The 19,497-nt window shown below is 43.0% G+C and overlaps 1 protein-coding gene across 1 annotated transcript; it reads right to left on the bottom strand.

Moving 5' to 3' along the window:
• Window positions 1–4,518: 4,518 nt before the first annotated feature.
• On the bottom strand, window positions 4,519–19,402 carry ripk4 (receptor-interacting serine-threonine kinase 4). Its single transcript, XM_041952713.1, has 10 exons — window positions 19,316–19,402; window positions 14,732–14,769; window positions 14,168–14,500; window positions 11,328–11,619; window positions 10,486–10,634; window positions 10,004–10,053; window positions 7,566–7,724; window positions 7,244–7,359; window positions 6,396–6,636; window positions 4,519–6,271 (listed from the first exon to the last, which is right to left on the bottom strand). The coding sequence occupies exons 1-10, from the start codon at window positions 19,400–19,402 to the stop codon at window positions 5,022–5,024; spliced, it is 2,715 nt and encodes a 904-aa protein (XP_041808647.1). The 3' UTR covers window positions 4,519–5,021.
• Window positions 19,403–19,497: the final 95 nt, after the last annotated feature.

A 19,497-nucleotide genomic window follows, 5' to 3' on the forward strand; every position in this document is an offset into this window, starting at 1 on the left:
GTCATTTAAACTGCATAGCCACAGCCTCTGTAATGAAGTCTACTGTAGGCTACAGCATTTTGCATGTGTCAGTGGTGTTTCAGTTTGCAGTTTGTCTGATCAGTTTATCCCGTGTGTGTCATGTGCTGTTGTATATCAGGACTATCTAGCAGATGGTCACGCCAAATAAGGCTGTTCTGCATCTTAATGTATGCTAGACTGCCAGCAGCATGAAATCAACACGCCACACCAAACCTCTCCCTCAGTATACAAAAGCAGTCTCTGAATGATTTGAACTGTTAAAATATTGATCATTAATGACAACTGCCAGATGAAAAACTGTTACTGTCACTGGAAACAGGAAAAATCCCTTTTTTAAAAAACAGTATACTGAAGGAAGTCTACATAATGCTCTGGACTGTGCTGCCAAGTGACTGAGTAATGATCCTCTGTACAAGCTTTTAGACTCAGCTCTTACAACGAGTTTGCGCCATCTTCTGGCCAAAGAGGTGTCATGCAACTGCCACGAAATCATTCCTCTCCCATGTGCTTAGAGATGCACGAAAGTAAAGACCCATTACAATGAAAACAAAGCTGGTTATTAAAAAAAATCTAGCCCAAAAGTTAATTAGACAACTCTCTCTCTCTGCACTGCCTTCACCTTGATATGTTATCAACAATACCACTTTCTATGAAGATAAAGTGTTGCACAGTACAACTGTATCCCACGGGTGACACACTATAAATGTTGCACACCATGCCTGCCCCCCACATGTCCTGGAGGAGACAGCAGAAACACGGCCAGTAGGCAGGTTGCATTTTCACATTGTACTCTACTGTACTCTCTGTTCAGGCTTCATTTGCATGGCCCTCTGGCCCATCTGGTAGCTTTGGAGCAGTCAGCTGTGCAGTCACCTTCAGTGTGCATTTAAATCACATAATTACACAGAGGGCGTGTGTGTGAAGGCTGCCAGATTAAACTTAAACTCTTCTCAATCAAATTCACAGGTAGTCCTAATGGATAGACTGGGGAGGTCCCAACTGAATACCTGAGCACTATTCTGGTCAAAAGTCCTAAGTAAGGCTACAAGCTCTACTACCATCCAACTGAGCAGACAACATCATATAACATGATAGTACTCTTACACATCAGGCTTGACTTGTAATCATGAACATGTCCATTTATTGAAAAGCTGGAATCAAAGGTGCCAAGAGTGATGTCATCGGTACAGATCCTGACACGTCCCCCAGCTGCTTGATTAACGCACAGGAAGGACACATGTTGATACAGTGGCAATACACGGATTACTGTGTGTGATATGAACATATTTCCTGCTTCGCTGACACTCTCCCCCTCAGTGTGGACTTTAACCTTATCATGCACAGTCCGTGATGTAGCCTTTCCAGGAAACTGCGCCCTCCCCCCGTGGACAACAAACAATTTTCACCAAATAAAAAGCTGAATTTAATTTATGAGAGTTTGTTCACAATGCTAAAAACAACTCAGCTGGAGAAATTTCTGTAATGTCTACATAACATTAATAGTATATTAAAGTGCTTTCCTCTACTTAATGGACTTTAGCTATCTGCCTCTTATCTATTTATCTGTGTCTTATGAGACATTCAATGGTGTATTCACCCTTTACTTAGTTAGCCATAAATCTTTCAGTTCATCAGCGCTGAGTGTGCCCACATCCATGTTTTCATCCTGACTCGACATCCACATGTTGCAGCTTGCTCTGCGTCTTAAGAGACACGCTCTCAGATCTTGTTGAGCGAGTTCTGTGAGGTTAAAGTAAAGGGAGAGGAGAAAAAAGTGGGGTGAAAAACAGCCAACAGCACTTCACATGAGCTCTGTTCTTTGGCTCCTGCTTTTGTTTTCACATAATCTGCAACTGAAATTGATAAAGAATGAATCAATACTTTTCTGAAAGATATACTTTGCTTTTTGTTCCCTTTATAGAGATTACAGCCGTCAACCCACCTATTTATTCACCACTACGTCTTGATAAGTGCCTTGCCTCACCTCAGCAAATGTTTGGTGGTTCATGAAGGCTCTGTTGTCGGTCTGTCAGAGCAGTGAGATGTGACTCAGCCAAATTGAGTCCCTATCATAGTTAAACAATGGAGCAACCAGACACCTTGTCTGAAAAGAGGGAAGTCTTACAATCCTCGAGACACTCAGAGTGACTCTTTAAGAAACTGTGAAAGTAAGAATTCTCTTTAGCTACAACATATTATAGGAGCTGAGGGCTGTATTGTACAGTAATCTGCAAAAACTGTCGAATTTAGTTTTGTATATAGACATTTTTATGATGCATCTATTGCTGTCAAATGGAGTGGAACAAAGCTACTGTATATCTAACATGTAAGTTGCATAAAATGGAAATAAATAAGTTAAGTAAATTACCCTCGGAACTGTACTTCCGTGCAGCATTTGAGGGTACTTATTTACTTTACGTCACAGTATGTAGATGCTGCCTGAGTACAGCATTGTGGCCACTTAGCTGTGGGCAGCAGACTGTCCACAGGCCAGAGGAGCACAGCTTGACCTTGCAGACCTGGCAGGCATTTCAGACAGCAGGTTGCACCACATCCTGTCAGAAAAAGACAATCCAGAGCTTAATTTGCGAGGCAGGAGAAAGTGCTGTTAGACTGCTCCTCAGCATAATGCAGTCTGGGCCCCAGGCTGGTTTCCTTCACCCAAGGCCTCATGACTAATGTGATGGTAAGGACTAGCTCCATCCATCATTCATCATGGTGTGACGGAGGACATGACTCATGTATATGGTTAAGCTCTAAATCGTATATATATATATATCCCACAAATTCCTATCATGAATATGCCCAAATAACAGACACCAAACATCTAATCCAACAGTAGAGACATTCACTCACATTCATAAAACACTTTTCTGGATGTCAGCTACACCACTAGAAGACTCTTATTGGAGGAGCAGATGAAAGTGAAATAATTGATAAAAAGACTTAAATTAATTACTATTAATTACCTTGAAAGCATCCAAACATTTCAAATGAGAGCGAGAGACTAAATGTGATCTGAGAGGAATTTCCATGTTTAACAAGGGATGGGAGTGAAATTGCTGAATTTAAAGTTAAATGTGGGAATTTGTGGAAGAGTGAGGAGTGGAAAGTTTTTGACACACTGCTTAAGTTTAAAGAAGTGTTTCAAAATAATATTATGGACAGCTATAAATACACACGATCAGAATGGCATGCTGGCACAACCAGGAAAAATTGTCTGATGTTACCTCTGACGTCAAACAGGTCGTGTTTTTTAAAAAGGGCAGGCATGATGAGCTGTAGCTTCAGCTGACAATTTTTTGGCCGGTAGAAATAATCGTTCTTATAATCTTTCCTACTGTTTTGTTTGGAATCATTTTGTGTTCTTTTCTTTTGTCCCAAATTGTTTAGATTAGATAGATTTCAGATTGAAATAAATAATTTTTTTTTGCTTTTAATAGAGAGAGGGGATGACATGCAGCAAAGGGCCAGAGGTTGGAATTGAACAAGTTTCAATTTCAACATGTTTTGAACCTATAAAGATGTTTGCAGAATATGGCATACACTCAGTAATAATCCCATGTGTTTGGGTTGTCACTTACTTTCTTTCTTATTTCAAAGTTACCAGTGATCTATTTGAATGAAACCATTAATTTTATGGTGACTGAAAACTGAAAGACATAGGAATGGGGGGTACCTGGCTTGCTGCAGTCACTAGAAGAGAGGACTGGAGCCCAGAAAAAGACTGTAAGTTACTGTATAACACAAACCTAGCCTACCTATCTGTCAGACATACAGTAACAGCAGTCCTGATGGGAAGTAGAGTTTAGTCAAAGGCACAACCATTATCTTCGCCACACCTGGAGCTGAGACATTATACACAGATTATATACATTTCACCAGTCATTTTCTGACTCTCTGCAAACATATAAAAACAGGACAATTACAAGCACCAGCCACCCGCACTCAGTTTCTCCAGTTATGAAAAGCCAAGCCCTTGAGGCGTCAGGGTTGGTGTGTTGGTTTTAGTGAGTGATGAAAAGCTGAAGTGGTCTAAGGAATTAGCCAACAGGCAGGGATTGCAGGCAGAACATCAGCGCCCCTTCTCACTCATCTATCATCCTACAGCATGTGATCCCCCTCAGGGGCAGTTCCCATGGTCCGTGCCAACCTGAGCATGCTCTGTGGGGTCTGGAGCAGAGACATAATAATAATAACATCACAGGTGAGGCTGCAGATGCAGACATGCCAGCGCTGCCCGGCTGATAATTCCTGCACACATGCAGGTGGAGCAGCGGTGAGAACAAACTCTCTCACGAGACACACGGAGAGACTCTGAAACAAGAAGCTTTCCCCAACAAGCCCGCAGTAACAAGAGGTGTTGATTTATTCAAAATATACGAGTATGACTTGAAAAAAAAAGTATGAAAAAGAGAGCACATAGGTTATTGTTTGGTTATTGACGTTTTCAGTGTTAGGTTCAAAATGTGAAAAAAGCAACAAGATCAAAGAAAGTAAAGGGTTTAAAATGTTTTAATGGATGATGCAGCACTGATATGTAACAGGTACAGAACACTGAAGGTCAAAGTTTTCTATAAATGCAATGGCTCTGATGATCTACAGCATTCATCTGATAAGGCTTGTGACCAAAGTTTGTGCTCTATTAAATATAACTTACAAGCATACCAGCTGCAGTGCAGTACAGTGAAAGGTCACTGGTTTCCTAATCTGAATTCTGATACATAAAATGTGCTTGTTAAGTAAAAAAAGTAAACAAAGTCTAAATTCAAACACAACAGTATTTATACGTCCTATTTACAGTGTACATATTTACATCAAAAGCTTGTACGACCGTTTTGAAATACCTGCAGTGCTGAAAGGGCTTTTAAGTTCAAAAAAACTCTCTTAAGTTTGGAATGGCTGCTCGCTGCCCTCCCCCATACTCTGAGGCACCGGTGGAATATAAAAAATGAGAGTGAAGGCAGTTCTGTGCAGGCGTGGCGGAGTCTTTGCTATCGTTAGCAGGGTGCTGAGGCACACTGTGAGCTGCTGGACTGAAGGCAGTCTTTGTCGTTGTGCTCTGTCAGTTTGAGAATGACGACTTTCCTCTGGAGCTGCTTCGCCTCTGGCGGTGCTGGCTGTTCAGCTACCGGCTGCACCGAGCTCTCGGTGACTGAGTCTTTGCACTCCTGCGGCAGCAGCATAGTGATGATGTTTGTGTATCCACCCTGCACTGCCAGGTGTAACGGGCTCAGCCCCTGCTCGTCCGACAGAACGCCACCATCTGGACAGTGAAGGAGCAGCTCTTTCAGGACTTCACAGTGTCCGTTCTCCGCTGCCAGGTGGCAGGGGGTGCGCAGCGCTGGGTTGGATCTGTAGGGGTCTGCCCCCTCTTCTATTAACATCTTGACTGTGGCCAGGTGGCCCCGCTGGGAGGCTAGGTGGAGAGCGGTGAGTCCGTGGGTGTTCTGTGCGTGGATATCTGCCTGGTGTTTGATCAACAGCCGAGAGGTACTGGTGTGACCCGTCTCTGCCGCCACATGTAGGGGTGTGTTTAACCCAGCAGACGTCATGTGAACATCCGCTCCTAATTCAATCAGGATCCGTGCCACCCTGTACTGCCCCCTCTGGGATGCCAGATGCAGTGGTGTGCGGCCGTCCGTCGTCTGCCCGTCCACGTTGGCGCCGGCCTGTTTGACCAGCAGTTTGACGATGCCCAGATGACCTTGCCAGGCAGCCAAGTGGAGCGCCGTCCAGTTGTCCTTACCCTTGATTCGAACATCAGCACCGCGGCTCAGCAGCACCCGTATTACGTTCTCCTGGCCGTGCTGGCATGCGACATGAGCTGGCGTGCGTCCTTGGCCGTCGGCCTCATTGATGGCTGCCCCCCGGTCCAGCAGCAGACGAGTGATGGCCTCATCCCCGTTCTGTGCAGCCCAGTGCAAAGCTGTGTACTGGTCTTCATCCTTGGCATTGACGTTGGTGCTGCGTCGACCGAGTAGAAGTTCTGCCAGCAGCTTCAGGTGCCTCTCCGTGGCCACGTGCAAGGGTGTGGAGCCGCGGGCATTTGCAAGGTTGGGATTGGCGTTGTTCAGGAGGAGGAACTTCACGGCCTCTTCGTTGGCCATGGCGATGGCGTGGTGGAGCAGACTGTCTCCTCCATCAAGAAGAAGATCTACATCCTGAGGCTGGAGGATCTTCATCAGTTTGGCAGTGTCTTTGGTCCTGATGGCCTCACACAGCTTCCGTCTCTGGACCTCAGCAGAATCTGGGCAGTAAGGGAGAAAAGGATGGGTCTGAGGCAACAATCACATAACCATCTACTATCCATATTGTATTATTAGGTTTAAAGGAATAATAGTTCCAGTTGTAGGTCTTTAATCAGCTCTTACCACATGTGTTTTCCTTCTCAAAAGACAGTGTGATGGAGTCTTGGGAGGAGAAGGCTGAATCTGCTGAGGAGATGCCAGACAGTCTCTTGCAAGTGTTCTCTTTGCTGTGGCAGCTATCCTCCTTCACTCGATCGAAGCTCCTAGAGATCCCAGAATCCACCTGGCTCAACAGCTCCGACAGACTGTAGTCTTTTTCTGGCAACATGGCTGACTTTGGACGCACCAGCTTGTTGCCTTTAACCTGAAAAGCAAAAGTCAGATAAGCATATTTGGATGAGCTGGTCGTTGACACTCAGTAATACTCAGGTATGTAGCTGCCACTCTTTCCAAACCACCTACAGTACAGTGCCTATTGAGTGCTGTCACTATGATAATATACTGGAGTTAAGATTGAGCCTGTCAAAATCTTCTGTCCCTACAGACGAACATCATTCAGAAACAGCTGTCAGCTCTCGTCAGCAGGATGTTTGTCTTTAGTCACGTATAAAACAGCGCGGAAATGACACAGCAGCACGCAGGTTAAACAATCCCGTCACTCAACATTCCCGTTCAGTGTTGCAACTGTTGTTCAAGAACATTTACACAACATATGATTCTAAAAGTCATAGTCATGTCTGGGGAACATCAGAGATAAGCCTCCCATTGTCTGGCTGTGGAGTTACACATTAATGGAAAATACATACAGTCGGGTAAAGAGCTGTAAAGTAAAGCAACAAAATCTGATAGGTTTGCATGATCCATTAACAGAAATCTTGCAAAAAAGCTTACAAGAACACATGCTTTCTGGAGAAGAAAACAACAGTGAAGAACAAGGTTTTGTCAGTTAATATGGTGTTGATGTGCTGTACCTGGTCACTAGTCAGCGTGTTTGGGGATGTGGGCTCTGGCTCTGATGTTGATAAGGTTGGTGTCTTGGGCTCCTCTTGTGGTTTAGAGCAGAGCTCCTCAGCTTCAGACGTGATTTCTGTAAGGACAACAGCTCCAAGTCAGGTTTCAGTAATAGCAGCGAACAAGGAAGGACAAAACTAAATAGAAGCAGCAATTAAACAGACTGCTGCACTTAAATTCTACGTATGTATTATTCTCAGAGTATCTAGATAAAGAAACAGTTCCTGTTATCATTTTAAAAAGAAGGTTAGCATTTGTTTTTAATAGAAAGGCATAATTTACCCTGGAAGCTGGGTCTGGCATTGGGATTTGTGGTCCAGCAGCGCTGCATCAGGCTCAGGAACCCTGTACAGGCTGAAGGCCGACAGCGTGGCACAGCGCCCAGGTCTGGACGCACCCCCTTCACCACCTTCACCATGATCTGAAGGATATTATTCTCTCCTGGGGGTAAAACAATCAGATACTTCAGTTTCATCGCTACTGAAGCAGGTTTTATACAAAAAAAACCCAAAAACACATAAACACAACACAATATGTCAGAGTTTTGTTTCATGTTCGTGGGGTGCTTTCATCTGATCTGAAGCCTTATTTCCAGATGAGGACATGTGGTTTGAAGACATGAAACATGCTGCAGTTTATGACGACGCAGTCTGGTGCAGGAAGGTGCCAGTGCCTACATAGAGTCTGCTGTGCACGCTTTATCACCATCTTCCTGTGTGCTCAGATAAGGGATTGTGAGCTGTTGTTTCCCATGGGAGCAAAATGGAAAAGCTCTCAGCAGTTCCTGATCTGGCCTCCTTCTATCTGACTGCGGGATCAGCCCAGTCAATGATTCAGAACAAACAGGTAGAAGCCTTAATCACAGGTACTTCACCTCCTATTGTAGCCTTAATACCCTTCGCAGGTGGAGGAGGAAGCCGGGAAGGGATCGTAACCAGGCCATTTCTCACTTTTCAATTATGTCTGGATCAACACAGGCGGTGCCAGTGCCAACCTGGAAACCCTCATCAAGACACTGGTCTTCAAGAGGAGCCAAATTCCTTGAAGTGAGCTGCTACTTGATATGCCTGGGAAAAAATACACCGTGCTTGCCAGTCTAGCCCTGTCCAACTGCCTGCTCTGGAATCCACTGAGTAAACACATACAGTACAGCACCTGTACACACACACACACACCTTAGGTTATGTATTTACTGGAGATTATTAAAACCCATTCCTGCGAGGAACACTTTAAAAACAGATGAAAAGTTAGGAGGGATGTAAATAAGTGAGCAAATCAAATGTTTGATTTCCTAAGTAGTATGAAAAAATATCTAACTCCATATATCTAACTCCAACTTGCCGCTTTAGAATATTTTTGATAATATTTCTGATATCTATTCATAAAGTGATAGCGCAAAAATAGAATCAATCACATATTAAGTAGATACATTTATGTTTTGAATGATGCTGAATTTAAAAAAAAATACATATTCATAATTAACACTTATTTTGTTAATTTTTAATCAGGCTGTTTGGCTGGAGGGATGGCAGTGTCAGTCCATCTGTTTGTCCCCACTGAATTATCTAAATAACTATTGGATGGACTAGCATGAAATCTGGTGCAGACATGTTCTCCTCTCCTCATAACTTAGCTTTTCATCATCATCATCATCATCAAGATGAAATTTTAACATATCCTTACTTGGGTTCATGACCACATATCTGCAAAACTAGTGACATTCCCATCAGCCTCAGCTACTATACTTTGTATTAAGCGCTAATCAGCAAATGTTAACATGCTAACATGCTAAGCCATCATGGCGACCGTGGTAAACATTCTGTTTGCTAAATTTCACTGTGTTACTATTAGCATTGTGAGCATGTTAGCACGATGTTGTTAGCCACGTGCCTAAGATCAGCTTCACAGAGCCGCAAGCATGGCTGCAGACTCAGCATTCATTTAGAAAACACATTTTGCAAACCACTAAAAGTCAGTGAAGGATAATATTGACTGATAGCCCACTCCTATCAGAAATATCAAGTATTGTTTATTTATTTTTATTTTTAGCATTCCTTACTTTTTATCATCTTGGCAGGAATGGCTTTAATAAAAATTGTCCCATTAGCCTTAAACACACAGAACATAATTTCTGCTGCTGGGGCTCTTTCAATCAAAACAATAATAAAAGCCGTAGTTTGAGGATGTCGTGTGAGATCATGGGAGTTGTTGTCTTCATTGTTAAACAATTAGCACTGCTGAAAAAAATCTGTCTGGGGTGACACACATAAAATCATGCTCATAGATGAGATAATGGAGCGAGGTTTTGTTTGCTTCAGGTTTTGTCACACTTGCCAACTTCCTTCCTCTCTCTGTTATGTATTCATGCTGGTCTTTCTGGGGTCCACAGTTCTACAGGAGGCACCTACTACATGACACACCCTCCAAAAGTACTTAGTTAGATTTAAGAAAAAATAATGGTTTGGGTTAAAATTAAGTTCATTAATCCAGAAAGTTACCTTGTGTAACTTACTGGCTGTAGTAAAGTGGATGCGTCATGTAAAGTGAATGTGTTGTGTACTCTGTGAGACAGCAGATAGACCTTAACTAGCATATCATCTGGTGTTTCCTGTGTTTACCTGGAAGTTGGAGCAACTATGGGACATTTTAATGCAGAAATGTTGTATATTATTCCCTTGAAGGAAACCTCTAGTGGTTTCCTGCATTCATGAGTGTCTCACCTTGGTAGGGTTTCTTCTGTGTGAGAATCCCCCAGATGACGATGGAGAAACTGGAATAGAGGAAAAATGAAATTGAAAGCATTCAGTACCAGGAAGCAGTGAAACATAAGGTGGCCAAGAAATTGGCCCACAGTTTCTATTTCAAGCTGAAATTTCTCATCCTTTAAATCATCCCCTACCACACTCTAACTGTATCAACTGTGACATTGTCAAACTAATTTAATGGAAGTGTGGTTGTAAAAATCTTCGCACCCCTTTTAATTCACTGCAATTCACCTGCCTTTATTATGTTCAACATGATCTAACTCACTTGCTGCCAAATCCATCTCCTACGTTTGATTAATTACTGTGGCTGATATGAGTCAGACCTCATCTTAACATACAAAAGTAGAGAAAAGGCAGACAGCAAACACCCATCACAAAACAAAGACGTACATTCACATAGAAAGACTGCATGCAGAATGGAAGGCAAGAAACCTAACCTGTATACATCATGCTTGGTGTCCGACACTCTGTCCTTTTCAATGATGCTCTCGGGTGGCAGGTAGGCAATCGTGCCGCAGAAGCCGTCTCTGCTGATGTCATCAGCCCGTGACAGGCCGTTCCAGCGGGCCAGCCCAAAATCAGATATCTGAGGCAGAGAAATAGAGATAAGACCCTCGAACAGAGCAACCCCGCTGCTTTTCTCATGAAACACCGTGACAATGATGACTAACTTTGCCCACTGAGTGTGACAGGCTCCTAAGCTCTTATTATGTGCACTCAGTGGTATGATGAGGGCAACACAGCCATGTCCCAGCCTGCAGGAGAGGAGAGGCCCTTCACGTTTGTGTTGACGAGTGCACACCCACACACACACACGCACGCACACACACACACACACACACACATACACACACTCATGGAGGAAGATTTAACAGGAGCTGTATTAATCCTGTCTGGACAGGCCCGGGTGAGGTGTTTACATCCAGGTATTAAACTCTAGAAATGATGGTTCCCACCCATTGCTCTCAATACAGTTGAGCTGTTCAGAGGTTGGACAGGGGCTGAGAGACACCTGTCCGCCCAGAGTGTCTGCAGGGCTGTCATTTTAAAATGGATGAAAGGGGATAGCAAGCCACAACACAGCTGAAAATCCTTCTAAAAGCCTAAAACTGTGGCTTCCAATCAGCTTTGATACAAAGATTGCTGTGATTTGACTTCATATGTGTCTTACAGCAACAAAAACAATAAATCATTATGCCACAAGGGAGCTGACCTTTCTCCTGCACTGATTTTAATGTTCCCTTGAAGAAGCACTAAGGATTTGTGACAAACCCTCTACCTTGACATGATAGTGAGCATCCAGCAGGATGTTGGCCGGCTTCAGGTCCAGGTGGAGCAGCGGTGGGTTCATACAGTGCAGGAAGTTCATTCCCACCGCGGTCTCGTGGATGATGCGGAAGCGGAGCTCCCAGGGCAGCGGCTCGGTGGCCAGCAGGGTCTCCAGGGAGCCAGTCTCCATGTACTCCATGACGAGGCCCTGGGGGTCCTCACAGATCCCATACACTGGCAGGATGTACCGGAACTTGGCTGCCTCCATCTTCTTAGCCTCCTCGAGCAGCTCTGAACGCTCCCTGAAATTAAAAAAAAATTTATTATCTAAATTTTATGTGACATTGTGTGCAAATGTGCAAATTACATTTTGTGGCTTTAAGTGAGTCAGGCTCCTCTGCTCGAGTGCCTAAGCAGTTTTAAGAACTGCAAACAAGCTGCGGCTGAAATGAGATGAAACATTCTTGTCAAGGTGTTTGGCTTGGCTTATTTTTAACCAGTCCCTCCACATCCATTGGCTCACAGCTATTCATCAAATCTATCATCTCATAAAACATTAACCTAACGATTCTGAGGTCATGCTTCGCTCACTGAGCTGTAATATTTCACATAACTATAGGCCTAAACCAAATTCCAACACATTACACATCATCCTCGCCGAGCTCCCAGCTTTGCAAAATATTTTGTAGCATTAACCTCTGAGGCTGAGAAAGTGTGTCTCTGCAGATGTCTAGAATTAATTTACAACTCTTCATCCCAAACATGTGGATTGTGTTCTTAACTGTCTGGAGGCTTTTTGAAGGCCCTGAGGACATTCCAGCACAGCATGGAATGCATCAGGAGAGCATTAAACAGAGCTCTTGTTCTCTGTTGCTCAACCTTTGCAGAGCTCCCTTTATCAGTCCACTGGCCCTGCTGACATACCTCAAACACACTGTGCAGGTCATTCATGACCTCAGTGCACATATCTCCAGCAAAGGTTGCTTTGAAAAAGTCAAGCCTTAATGAGGACAGATGAGAGGAAGATAAACAACTAATGCCTGTATTCATAGGAATGTGCTTTTTCAAAGGCATTATTTTGGTGGGCTGGACAGGGAATTCTGTTTTTTCGCCGTTAATGAAATGAAATTAGATGCACAGAATCAACTCCTACGACTCCTGAGAGCTTGTTATGTGCAAGTGTATCAGGTTACTAAAGGAGTCCTGTTCTATAGATGGGACCCTGGCTATAATTCTCCTTTATAATCAGTACAAGTGAAGGAGGTACAAGCCCCCAAATCTGCCAGGCAGGAATAATCAAACATGATATGGGAGAATGGGCAAGTGCTTGTTTGCTAAATCCTTCATCTAATCCAAAGTGCTCTTCAGCAGCTCTTCAGAACCAAACAATGTCCCTGCTTTAACAGAGAGGCCCGGTAAGACCGGTTTTACAGCTTCTTTTATTGTCGGTGCCACACAGCGGCAGACTGCAACTTAGGCAGACAATGGTTGCTTTGAGTCGCTGCTGCTGGATGTTATGTGTGGGTCAATGAAGGCTGCAGTCAAATGGCTGTTTATGTACTTTGCAGATGTTTGGAGATGATAACATCTTTGGTTCAGGTTCAGTGGATGCTTTAAGTTGCACCACAGGTTCTGAAAGGATGTCAATCCTCTTCTTCTTCTTCTTCTTTTTTTTTTGCCAATGTTGAAATCACCACTTCCTGTTTGTTAGTTATCTGTTTTAGATGTTTTGGTGACAGTGGCCGGATGAAAGATCATAATCTGATATCAGACAACCAAAAAGCAATAAACTGATCAATAGAGGAAACACATTTAAATAGCTGTGTCCGGGGCTTAATCTCAATCTCAGTTTAGAGAGGACAGGCGCAGCATTACTTCATGTCATTTGAACTGCCGAAAAATCACTCAGATAATGAGCAATACATTATTTGTCTACAAATTAAATCATGAAGAGTTCTTGTCAGGTAGTCTTTATATTTGTGTGTGTGTGTGTGTGTGTGTGTACAGCTGAGAAGAATGGAAACTTCCATTGTGAGGCAGATTGCTGTGCGGCTGAAGGGGTCAACCCACACAGAACGTGAGACCAGCCTCTTTCTCACGCACACACACAAACGCACAAATTACATCAAACACCCGTTTCTCTTCTTTTCAGAGGTCTGTGCAGAGCAAAGGTTGATTCATGGCTGCGTTAGGCAGAATGTTACAGGATTCAAGAGGGTTGTGTAATCTTCTGTAGCGCCTGGGGGGGGAAAGACCACCATGCTACCCTCATTGAAATGTACATTATTCAAATCAGCCCCTCCTTGAGGCCAGTGGATGAAAACCTCGCTGTTGAGTGTGGAAATCAGAGGGCAACCTCTCATGTTTGGGTCTGGCTAGAGTAGGTAAACAGATATGGCCCTGAGCAACGTGGACTTACTTTACCCCCGGGGATGAATCAGCAAGTCAGTGCTCCCTGCAACACAGCTAAACAGCGTCTAAACCTGACCTCTTGTCTGCTGCTCGGGCAGCTCTTCAGCTGCACTGTGCGCCCAGACTGGCAGTAAATGAGTCACACAAGATTCCTGGTGTTCCCCTTTCAAGGACTCTGAAGCACTGGATGACTTTTCACCGACAGTCATAATCCTGTCTACAATTCGATCATAAACTGGTCGTCAAATGATAAAGATAAGAGACAAGAACTGGCTGAGGAAATTTGTACATCTGGCACTCACAAGGACCAAATACAGAAGTAAAGAAATATCTGAGCTGTGTCTCTATGCTTCTATGAGTTATTTTACACTACCTCATGTCATTTCACATATACATTAATTCAAAGATAATCCAAGTGGCTCAACAGCTGTGACTTACTTGTCATCCATATGAAGGCAGGGAGGGCACTTGATAGCCAGCCATGTTTTCCACTGTACGTGCCGGACTTTGTATACTTGTCCAAATCCACCTGAGCCTATTTTCTCCCAGCTGCCAAACTCAGAGCAATCAAAGGTCCTTAACAGCCCCATATTCCCATGTGGAGAATCCGGGACATCCATATCCGTGTTGAGAAACCCACCAGCAGGGTAAACTCCTTTTTTATTCGTCTCCAAGGCACAATCTGGGCAAGTGAACGTACACACCGACCTGCCCGCTTGTGAGCTCTTCCTTGTTTTTCCCCTTGTCAAGCTCAGTGTGGCCCCTCCCTCTCTTCAGGTGAAAGGAGGGGTCGGGCCTGCTGCTGTGACATCACTTCCTGGTTTTGAAGCGCAGGGAAGAGATGGAAAACCAGGCACCATGCTGCCACAGTGTCTTCGCACATGTCTTCCAGATGCCCCGAGGCCCCGAGCTTTCTCATATTTCTGCTATGAAAATGAGACAAAGATCTTTGCTGTGAGCCGGAGTACATGAACCCAGGAATGTGTCATTTCATGAACACACCTTTGTCCCAGTGTAGACCATTGTCCAACTAAAGGCCCCTGAGGTAAGAAGAGGCAATATGTCATAACACAAGTGGGTTATGTGATATTGACCAGATGGTTCGGGAATGTGTGGACTCATCTTCTCAGCTCAAATCCACCCAGCAGAGGGATCATCAAGTTCTTTCACAGCTGTGGATTGTCATTACATGAAATTTGCCGGTGGCAGAACTGAACTGAACCCACACACACACATACACACACATAAATAAATATATAAGCATAGAAAGCAGCCATGGAGCTGATATGGAATCAATGTTTTGATCAAGGACACTTGGTGGTAAACTGTAAATGATTCATTTATTTACTTACCATAAAGTGTGGGTTAAATGAGCCTTATCTCTGGTTGCTCTGAGTCACAGAACACTGTACATCCAACTCAATGACCTGAAATGATAAATGGCTGCATTAATGTACATGGTGGACCCAGGGAAACAATTTGGTGTGAGTCCCTGAATGTCAGACATCAGGTTTAAATGCCACTCAAATGTAGGCCCTAATATCTGTGAGAAACTGGAACTTACACAGACCCCTACGGCCGATCATTGCTTAGGCCTTGTAGAGATTTTGGCTCAAAAATAAGACCGTGAAACCCCAGCCTTAGGGACTCTACACGAATTACTGGGGCGGGTAGGGGGGGTCAAATGCAAACATAACTATTTACAGCCACAGACTGAGTGAGGCGGCACAGGCAGCTGCTTCGTGGCTTCCACTGAGCTTAAAAACTGCAAATATTTGAAGTCCCATCCCCAGATTCCACCTGGTAAAAATATAATTCAGATAAAATGATGCTCTAGCCCATTGATCCCCAACCCGTGGGCCGCGGCCCACTAGTGGGCCGTGGGTCATTTGGTACTGGGCCGCACAGAAAGAAAAAATAGTTTCCATTATTTTGTTTTTTCACATAATTTGAAAAACAGGTGGTGCCTGACAGTGCCAGTCTGCAGCCAGGTCCTCTTGACATGATTAAAAAGTGGATTTATGTTCATTATTATTGTTATTATTATTATTAAAGAGAAAATACCACAGTTTTTAATGCAGATCTTATCATTTTATTTTGTTTTTATCTGCTACACCTTTAGACTGGGCCGTGAAAATATTGTCAGACATTAAACTGGGCCATGGTACAGAAAAGGTTGGGGACCACTGCTCTAGCCTGATCTCTCGGTGAACAAAAGTCCTGTTTTTGATGTAGTTATTTGATCTTTAAAGAGGATAAAATGTGATTTAATGCATCTCTACAACCATAATTCTTCATTCTGCATTGTTGTTTGCTTTCTGGTGGAAATGCTACGTCTCTGTTTACATTTATTTTGCTGGCACAACACATGATGTCATGTTTTCACCCTACTCCACCTTGCTCCCCAGATTTAATTAGCAAACTGGAAGGACGAGGTATAAAGACTAACTGTAAATATGTCATCAGGGAGGCTGTTGAGACAGCAAGCAGATCTCATTGGTCCACGAGGATTTAAAAGGTGAAAGTTGTTTGCCGGTGTGAACGAGCGTCCTTTGAGGTGTTAGCCCACCCAACGTGTTAAGTGTAAATGTACTCTCTTGGGCGGCACCACACCTCTTGATCATTCGCATCAATGAGGAGCTTTTATTGGTGTCTTAATTAAATCAGCTCTTTTCATCTGCTTTTGCTGCTCTGATTAAAAACGGGACAATAAATCAGGACGGTTCACTTTCCCCCACTGTGAGAAAATGGGCGAATGAGCATCAGTAAACATGAGGTGAGGGTTTGTTAGAGTTCATATTTATAAGACACCATCCCATTCATCTGTCCTGAGATATAAAAACAGATCAACAAACCACAACCGGTAGAACGTTATACAGTAAATCTCAGCCTGTGACAGCGTGTTAAATCATGGCTGCTCAGGTATGTGCTGGCATACTATTTAAAGTCCAGACCCTTTCCAGTGTATTTTGTTCCTCCCATCAAGCCCTTTCCTCAGGGATTCTTTGAAGCATGTGTATGGGCATGCAAATAAGGAAGCAGCAGACTGGATAAAAGCTCTTTGTCCCAAATCTCAAAAATCTTGTTCTGAATACCTGGTTTTAACAGATTGAGAATAATGTTTTAGTAGAAAAACAAATATTAAGTAATCCATTTATCTAATTGTAAATATTCAAGATTATTGATACTATTGAATTTTACCCTTTTTGTGTCAGACTTTATCGCCATCTGCTGGAAGTTTCATATTAAGGCATCTGTGATAAGAGCTGAGTGCTCAAACTGCTAAATTTGACATTTTAAATACAAGGGGAAAGTAAATGTTACTAAATCTGGCTGAGGTGAATATACGTTTTGTTTTACTGTGGAGGTCAGTGCTGGGTTACAATATCTCTCCCTGCTCTCAAACACTAACAGCTGTGTTTGAACTATCCAACAATAAACATTAATCCTAGATATGAAGAGTATGAAATGTTTCAGCAGTTCAGCATTTATCTAAAATACTGTCACTCCCCGCGCTGTGATTTATATATGTGTATTGTTGGCTAAGGATTTAAGAAAGGACAGAAGTAAAGAAACCCAGGTCACCCACATTGATATTTGTAGAATGAAGCCTGTTCAGGCCAGTGTTAACGTGTCCGGTGTTAATGCGGGACATAGCAAGAATCAATGTTAAATCTAGCAGATGAGAAATACTTTTGCCTATGTCAATGCACAGCTGTGGGCCTGAGGCAGTTTAAAGAGTTGTTCTGTAAGGGAAGCCATCATTGAGTGACTCGAGAACAAAATTTGATACTCGTTGTACAGATTTGTTAAAATATTTACAACTTACTCCCTCGTTGAAGTAAAGACAGTGTGGCTAGAGATAAGAGAATTAGATGATAAGGGGATGAACGCCATCTTAATCAAAGATGCTGTAAAACCAGAGGACTTTATGGTGTTCTCTGTAAATGGGTCTCCTTGTTTGTTTCTGTTTAAAATCTAGCAAAAAGCCGTCAGCATGGCTTTACTTGAGAATATATAATCATGCAAATGCTAGAAACAAAGTAAAAGGAGCAAATTTTAATTGTGTTCATCAGTTGTTGGCTGCATCAGGGGGGAGGATGTGTCAGGGTACCAGAAGGTGGTGGACGGTTTGGTGGACTGATGTGAGCTGATCTATCTGCAGCTAAGCATCAACAAAACAAAGGAGCTGGTGGTGGACTACAGGAGATCCAGGACTCGTACTACTCCAGTTTCCATTAGGGGAGAGATGGTGCAGCTTGTACAGGAGCACAAATACCTGGATAGCAAACCGGACTGGACCAGGAACTCTGTGGCTCTGTACAAAAAGCACCATGCTACAGATGTTTTATGAGTCTGTGGTGGCCAGCCCCATTTCCTCTGCTGTGGTCTGCTGGGGCCGGAGCCTGAGGGTGGCCCACACAAACAGACTCAATAACTGATTCAGAAGGCCGGCTCTGTCCTGGGAGTGCATGTAGTTGCAGAGAGGAGGATGTTGCTGAAACAGTTCTCCATCATGGATAATGTCTCCCAATGTCTACATGGTGTCCTGGTCAGCCAGAGGAGAACATTCAGCCATAGACTCCTATCGTCAGGTGGCCATTCTGCTGAAGGAGAACTCTGACCTTGTATTACTATTGTCACTGTTATTTCTACTGTTCTGTGTATTTTTTATTGTTACTCTTAAATTATTGCGATTTTATTTATCATTTGCACAGTTTTACTATTATTATTAGTGCTATGATCAGGTCATCTTTATAGCAGTTTGTAATTTTGCACTTTTTTACCTGTGTGTTGAACAGTTGTTATGCAACAAAGCAATTTCCCTGCAGAGATCAATAACGTTTTCTGAATCTGAATCTAAATTTGAGCTCAGAACGGTAAAGAAGCATCTTTCCAGATCTTGAAATCTAATCTCTTATTGCCTCAGATGTAGAAGCAAAGAAAGAACATTAGTTTTTCGAAAGCTATTCATGTTTTCACAAAATCAGTGTTAGAAATCAATGTTTATTTTAGCCCGTGTCTGTGTCCTTTAAGTATCACCATCAGGTTTCTTGTCATCATGCACAGTACTAATGAACTAAAATTCTCAGATGTGAAGGATTTAATGATTAATCTAATGTAAATAAAATACAGTAAATCTGGACGGGATACTGATTTACTTGGCAGATTTTGTTCTGGGGAACTAGAATCTTTTAAGGGTGTATACTCTTCTTGTGACAACCAGATATAATTTTTTCTTCCATGTTGTTGCTGATTATTGTTTTTGAATAGAACGTGTTGCCAGACGTCTCCTTTTTTGTGTGGATTGGAAGTGAAATCTTATTACACTTGTACTTCTATCCTTGTGACGACACTCATTGAAATATTGCATCCCTAGCCCCTTAGCCTAGCCTAAACCATCACAACTAAATCCCTTACCCTAAACTTAACCCTACACTAACCCTTAAAACCAAGTGTAGACACAAAGGCACACACACTTAGACCGATCACGTGTGTTGTCATGTCTGAGATCTGAGGGGATTCAGCACAGATGGTCACATTGCTATAAACAAACCAAGAAAAACAGAAGCAGGCTCAGAAAACCCTGCTGAAATGTTCCCCCTGAGGGCAGTTATCACCGTTGACCACAAGAACAGGATTTCTATGAAGGCGAACAAAAAGAACAAACATTTCAAAGAGGTCTTTTGTTTGAAAATAACAGTACAAAAACTCTTCCAGTATTTTTTTCCAGACAGTTCAACAATGACAGTTTACAACATTGAAAA

This window comes from Chelmon rostratus, chromosome 14 (assembly GCF_017976325.1).
Source record: "Chelmon rostratus isolate fCheRos1 chromosome 14, fCheRos1.pri, whole genome shotgun sequence".
NCBI classification, from domain to species: Eukaryota; Metazoa; Chordata; class Actinopteri; order Chaetodontiformes; family Chaetodontidae; genus Chelmon; species Chelmon rostratus.